General features: G+C 38.5%; 1 protein-coding gene across 5 annotated transcripts in view; it reads right to left on the bottom strand.

Annotated features, from left to right (window-relative positions):
* The window catches only part of Senp1 (SUMO specific peptidase 1), a 69,736-nt gene that overhangs the window by 50,291 nt on the left and 12,053 nt on the right, over positions 1-7,392 (bottom strand). For all 5 annotated transcript variants that reach the window (XM_029567444.1, XM_017800180.2, XM_029567445.1 and 2 more), the window contains 2 exons: positions 4,905-5,064; positions 1,644-1,815 (listed from right to left, as the gene is read on the bottom strand). In XM_029567444.1, coding sequence (XP_029423304.1) covers positions 1,644-1,815; positions 4,905-5,064 — 332 coding nt within the window. The remainder of the gene's footprint in view (positions 1-1,643; positions 1,816-4,904; positions 5,065-7,392) is intronic.

Here is a 7,392-nt window from a genome sequence, read left to right as displayed (position 1 = left end):
AAGGTTTTTCTAAAAATGAAAAGGTTTAATTTTACTTTTTTTTTTTTTTTTTTTTTTTAAAAAAATGTTTCATGTGTGTGCACACGCAGGTCATAGGTTAGCTTTGGATGTCTTTTTTTTTTTTTTTTAATGTGTATGAGTGTATTTTGCTTGCACATATCCAAGCGCACCCGTGTCATGCAATGCCTGTGGAGGTCAGAAGTAGGTGTTGGGTCCCCTGGAACTGGAGTTGTGAGCCACCATGTGCATGCTTGGAACTAAACCTGGGTCCTCTGCAGGAGTAGCCAGTGCTATTAACCACTGAGCCATAGCTCCAGACCCTGCCTTTTCTTCTGAGATAAGTTCTCACACTGGCCTAAAAGTCACCAAATAGGCTAAGCTGGCTATCCAATGTGGCCCAAGGATTTTCCTGTCTCTGCCTCCCTAGCACTGAGATTAACACCATGTCCAGCTTTTTATGTAGATGCTGGGTATTAAACTCAAATCCTTATCCTTCACAGCCAGTACTTTACTGAGCTATCTCTCCAGACCCTAATTGGCTTAAAAAAATTTTTTTTTAATTTTATGAGTGTATTACCTGTATGGATGTAAGTGCTGCCTGTATGGATGTAAGTGCATCCATGTCGTGCAATGGCTACAGAGGTCCAAAGATGGTGCTGTGACGAAATACTCTGACCAGTACCAACTTAAAGAGGAAAGGGTTTATTTTATCTTACATCTCCCGGGTCACAATTCATCAAGGAGCCCAAGGTAGGAACTCAGGGCAGGAATTTGGAGGCAGGAGTTGGAGCACAGACCATGGAGGAACTCTGCTTACTGGCTTGCTCCTTTGGCCCCTGCTCAGGCTGCTTTCTTATGCAACACAGGCCCACGCCCACCTGCCCAGGGGTGGGACACCCACAGTGGGCTGGGCCCTCCCACATCACTCAACAATCAAGAAGATGCCCCACAGACACAGCCGCTGGCCAGTCCTACGGAGGCAACTCCCCAATTAAGGCTCCCTCAACCCAGGTGTGTCAAGCTGACAGTAAAGCTCTCCAGCACAATTCCCTACCTAGAACTAGGGTTGTTTGCTGCCATGTGGGTACTGGGAATTGAGCCTAAGTCTTCTGCAAGAGGAACCAGTGCTCTTAATCATTGAGCCACCTCTCTAGCCCCATAATTGGCTTTTTTAAAACCAATTTTCTTTTCATTTACATTTTGCTTTTATACTGAGGAAAACTGTTCCCAGGGAGAAGGGCAGATGTTCTGTCAAATCAAATTTTATTAAAACAAAAACTATTAAGCAGAGTTAACTATTTACCACAGAAAACAGTTTAGAAACAGTTGAGATACAGAAAGGTTCTAAAATAACAAGAACAACAACAAAAAAGAGAAATGTGCGATGGTATGTATGACGTAAGAAATCACTTAGGTAATACTGAAGTCAGTGCTACAACAGGAGCAGCAGACAGGAGGAAAAAGAATGTTCTTTTAAGTTTTTTAGAACTTATGACAGAGTTCAAAATAAAGTAATTATGGAAAAAAAGGCACAGAAAGGGTTAAGTAAATACAGTAGCTTTACAAGCACCTAATCAGCAGTAAGTGGCTGAGGGACAGGAAGCTCTTTGCTTTCAGTGTCTGTGGTTGCAGCCTTTTCTTACCTCTTCTGCTGTACTAACATGTCGCCTCTGAATCTTCTTAGGGCTTAAAAGACTCCGACGACATGAACCACTCCAAGATGGACTTGGAACAGGTTTAATAGGAAAAGATTTTTCATATGCAGATACATGGCAGTGATGGTTTGACTTTCCCGTAAAGGCATTTGATAATCCACTAAAATAAAGTTTGTACAAAAAATTGTTAAGATAAATCTAGTGGTTATTTTTACTTTTAGAAATAATAAAAATAAGCAAAATGGACAGAATGATAGATGTACCGCTAATAGGAAATATACAATATATTACATATGAAGTATAGCATCAGGTTCTGCTTCTTACTGCTAAATCGTGTAATTATCAAACAAAACTGTTTTTCTTGGATCCACAATCTAGAATTTCCTTTGTCAGGAATCATATAGCCACACGGTACAAGAGAAAACAAACTAGATGAGACTTCTTGGCAAAACCTGGACTCTAGGTGTGTTAGCCATGGACGTACATTTCCTATCACTATTCTACATTTCAACTCCACAGCCCTGTCCCTAAAGCCCTTTAGGTGAATCAAACTGAAGCCTCACAACTAAACTTTCAAAGGGAATTTTAAAATTTCTTGCAAGGCCAACAGAGGGCTCCCATCCGTCACTGAAAACAGCCAGGAGGCCAGTTCTCTTTTCTACTGTCCTCTGTGATGCCTCCTTTTGATGGTCTACTCTCCTCTGAAGAGTTTTGTTTCTTTGTACCATCTGTGCCCTTTCTAGTGGGGAAAAACTGGCAAGAAAAATATCTGTGAACTCAAAAGCCCAATCTTCTACCTGAGACTCACTAATTTAAGGGTTCATTTTTCTATACCATGCTTTCCATCGGCCATTATCCATCAAGTCTGAGGTACTTTATCTGACCATATCAATTTCGCTTCTTTTGCTGAGAAGTCAAATGGTTACACAGCTCATTAAGTTAAATTCAGTGAAATCAACTTCAAATAATTGTGTGTGGTATAAATCCAAATGAATGGACTAGATCTAAAGAACATCAAATAAGCAAATATACTTTTCAAAAGGTAGTGACTTTTATGCATAACATAGTAAGGGAAGGAGCATAGACGCCAAATTTCAGAACAGCCTTCTTCTTTAAGACTGCGAGGATGTGGTTCGGAAACGATAGCGACAGTGGTGTGAGTGTTTAGGAAAGACATGTCTCCTCAATGATTTTGTACTTGTGCTTCCTAAATTGTGTCTTTTTAACAGTAAAATAACTAACCAAATAAGCAGTATGAGGATATTTTGCAATGCCAGAAAACAAACATGCTACCCTAATTAATGAGGTTGAGTCTAACAGAGCTCATAAATTCAAGGCCAACATGGGCAACTTGGGAGACGGGCTCCAAGAAGTCAAGGAGGCGGAGGACCTAGCTCAGAGGTACAGTACTTGCCTAGCAGACTTAAGACCCTAGGCTCAATCCCCAGCAGCACAAAAACAAAACAGAACAAAACAAACAACAAAAAGTTGTAGTGAATTTAGATTTACCAAATCCATAATGATAAACTATGAAGTGGCTATTTAAAAAAACTTATTTTAAAACTTGATAGTGAAAAAAAGAACTAATCATACTTTTCCCATAATGTGTTTTAGGGTAACCAAACAGCCTTAACTTATGAAAAAAAAACCATACTGTCAATTAATAAAAAGAAATGATAAAAGGAACATACTACTCATTAACTCTAAAAAATTATCAGATATGGATTATCAATTGGTATTGATAATTACTAGGGAACTAGTTTCAGTGAAATTGGTCATTCATATAATGCCACAGGAATATGAATTGGTCATTCATATAATACACAGATTGTATTCTGTCACAAGGGGAATACCTTAACTGTACAATCAGGGACCAGACTGTCATCTTGGTAGTCAAAAGTGAATCTTTTAACGTGAACGACAAAAGAACCAGACTGTTTTTTTCTCTAGTGTGATGTCACACATCATCTTTTCTTCCAGTCAAAAAATCAGTTTACACAAAGCACAGGGGATGGAGAACAAAACAATGATATCATGAAGCAACTGCCAAATCTAAAAGGTGGAATTATGCCTGGGAAAGTCATGCCATTAAAAAACAACAATCATCAAGTCAATTAAAGTCATTTTGTTGGTTTCGATCAATATCAGAAGGTGTGGTCACCAGGAAACTAAATATTCCATAAATATATACAGAGAACTTAAAAAGCTATAAGAAGAAATACTTTAATAACATATGGGCTAGGAGCCAGGTGTAGTAGTGTGTATCTGTAATCCCAGCACTTGGGAGTTGGTTGGCAGAAATCAAGAGTTCAAGGTCAACCTCAGCTACACTGAGTTTGAGGCCAGCCTGAAATACATGAGATCCTGTCTCAGAAAAACAAAAACAAAACAAAACAAACATACTGATGGGTTGGGACTGTAACTCAGTGGTAGAGCAGTCGCCTTGTATGCACAATGCCCTGCATCTGCTCTTCCCAATACTTAAAAAATTAAAAAATAATAGAGTACCCGTGGTAGCCACCTTTAATAACTAGTATAAGTTTGGTGAGGGAAAAGGTGGGGCTCATGAAGGATAACATTTTCTTTTTTCTTTTTCTTTTTTTTTTTATTTTGTGTGTATGTGTGTATTGCCTGCATGTAGGTAAGTTCACCCATGTCATGCAATGCCCACAGAGGACAGAAAAGGCTGTCAGATTCCCCTGGAACTGGAGTTACGGAAAGTTGTTAGCTCCCATGTGGGTGCTGGGATTTGAACCTGGGTCTCCTGCAAGAACAGTGTTCTTAACTGCTGAGCCATCTCTCCAGGCCCAAGGAAAACATTTCTATGACCTCTGCTTTCTAATAGATAGAAGTGGCTTAGGGCTAACTAACACAAGAGGCCTGAACGACTTTAAGTCAGCTTTCTGTGCATGTGAAAGGTTATAAAATGTCCCGATTTCTTTGCCACTCAAGTTGCAGAGATTTTACTCGATTTTCACTTTAAAATTTGCAAAAGCCATTTGGACACTATCCTTAAGAGTCCTAACACATTCACCCCTACCAAGATTGCCCTTTAAAATTTCTCTTCTAATGATAAGACTTGACTATCACCCAAATTCAGCACTAAGCAAATGTACTTGTATTACATATTGCTATGGTTTCAAGCCAAAAGAGAACTACTTATTTAGAATTCAAATATAACAAATACCTTGGTACCACTTTTTCCTATATTGAGGAAGGGTTTGAGAAGGAGGCAAACAGAACACTAACCTTGAGGTCTTTCGGGTTTCGAGGTAAAGACTCCGACTGTTTCTTGATTTCTGTAAAGTTGAGACTGATGCTGGAGTAGAATTTCTCCACTGTCCATCTGCACTTTGACCAAAGGTTCTCAAGTCATCTGAGCCAAGAAAACTGTCTGAGGAAGGGTTGTCTAAAAACAGAACAAACAAAACAAAACAAAACAACCCACAATAAAAGTTTGAATAAATTAAACAATAACTAGAGCTAGGTCTTTTTATGATTGCAACCATGTTCCATCACTGCATTCCAAAGTAACGTAGCCTATCACCATGTTTCTCATGGAAGAAAGCCCAGTCTCAACTGCCAATAAAATCTGCAGTAAGGGAACTTCTACAAACTATAATTGATTCAGCCATACTAACCTGAAAATTGATGAAGGAGCTGAATCCTGCCACAGTCATGTGCCTTATCTGCATCAATGTGACTCCGTGGTGTCCACCAAAAGTCAACATTTTACCCCAACTATATCTTGCAAGCACTCCCAGGCCTGGGCCTGAAAGAAGGTAGGCCAGACCAGTAAGAAAGCAAGTGGAGGGCCAAGGGGATTGTAATTCAAATGAACAACAGTTATTGCTTAATAAGCAGCTGGTGCCACTTTCTGTAGTTACCATATTCCAGACTCAGGGAATCTCTCAAAGAGCACAGATAACCTAATTGCTGCTTATTCTGGCTGGCTTATGGCAGGAATGACCCATTATACCCCTCTGGTTCTGGGTATCCAGTATGATAGTCTTCAGTTACTTACAGCCACAATCATTGGATGTATCTATACTCCAAAGATTGCTACTACTCAGACTGGGGACTATCTGCTTATTATTTGAATTCTATGACTTCTGGATTATAAAACGGGGTGACAAAAACCTCTCGAAGTTTGAGCTTGTACAAATGGGAAAATAACTTCTATACCCTCCTCTCTCTATCAAGAGGATTTAGGTAAGTTAAACAGTTCCTGCAAAATACTTCAGACATTAGGCTATGGAATTCTAAGATGCTTCAGTGAAAAATAAGAATGATAAATTCTCTATTCCCAGAATTTTTGTCTAATGCTAACAACATTCTGAAGCTTTCCTTTCAAGGACCATTACTGTAGAATTTTGCCTAACTGTGTGTGTGTGTGTGTGTGTGTGTGTGTGTGTGTGTGTGTGTATAAATATATGTATTTGAAGTATTTAGGGTGGCATGGTGGTGCACACTTGTAATCTTAGCACTTGAGAGGCTGAGGCAGGAGGATCATGAGTGCAAGGCTAGCCTGTACTACAGAGTAAGAGGCTCTGTCTCAAAATAATTACATACATAATTACAAATACACACACACACACACACACACACACACCTATCCAAGTTTTTAAAAGCCTTCAAAAAGAAAATTTAATATTTTCTTTCTTAAGTAAATCATGAATCAGGATTGGGGTAAATATGGTAAGAGGGAGAAAAAGCAATTTTCAGTAATATTAGTACCAGTCAGTACACAAACAGTCTCACAATTAAAATAAGCTAAGTTTATTTTCAAACTGAATTAGAATCTTTTTCCCTTGTAGTATCTATGAATAACATTTATTACTTTTATTACTGTAAGGGAAGAGACATGAAACTACTGAACATGAGTCTCAGTTGAAAACCAAAAACAAACTCCAAAAAGCAATTGTTGTTAAAGACACAAAGTAATAACAGTTGAAGTAGTTGTCTTTTACAACTTTTGCTAAATGAACTAAAAATGTCTATACTTGAGAAAGAAGTCTGTCAAAAATGTAAATCATCTTTATCGATATGAAATCTGAGACCAAGGATAAGTCAGAACAGCTTTCCCTGAGCATTGGACAGAGTCTTCAGCTTTAAAATTCAAGGGGGAAGCAAGAACAGGCAGTCTGTTTAACCAGAGTAAGTGGTTCTACCCACATCCAATGACATCACTGAATGATCTTCTACTGCTGATGTGCGCAAAGGGCCAGTGAGAGGCTACAAATGATATATATATATATATTTTAATTATTTATTTTCATTTTATGTGTATGAGTGTCATGCCTGCATGTATTTAAGTGCACCCTGTCATGCAATGCCTGCGGAGAACAGAAGAGGGTCTTGGATCCCCTGGGACTGAAGTTATAAATGGCTGTTAGTCACCATGTGGTTGCTGGGATTTGAATCTGGGTCTTCTGCAAGAGTAGCCAGTGCTCTTAACTGCTTAAACCATCTCTCCAGCCCCAATAAATAATTTTTAAGTGAAGATTTAGTCTGTTGTTTTGTCATCTGTTAATTTTCTGTAGGGACAGGTAACAAACTAAAAGTTCTGTTAGAGTGTATGCTTGCTATGCAGAAGCTCTTCTGCTCCCACAAGCTCCTGCCTATGAATCTATAAAACTTGTAAAACTAAAAAAAAAAAAAAAAGAGTCACATAAACACTTTCTCTGAAGATAACACTATATTTTTTTTTTTTAACATTAGGATTTATTCTTTATAG

The sequence above is a fragment of the Nannospalax galili genome, unplaced genomic scaffold, assembly GCF_000622305.1.
Source record: "Nannospalax galili isolate Female #2095 unplaced genomic scaffold, S.galili_v1.0 scaffold841, whole genome shotgun sequence".
Taxonomy (NCBI): domain Eukaryota; kingdom Metazoa; phylum Chordata; class Mammalia; order Rodentia; family Spalacidae; genus Nannospalax; species Nannospalax galili.
The sequence above is the reverse complement of the archived record's forward strand: the minus strand, read 5'-3'. Positions and strand labels throughout refer to the sequence as shown.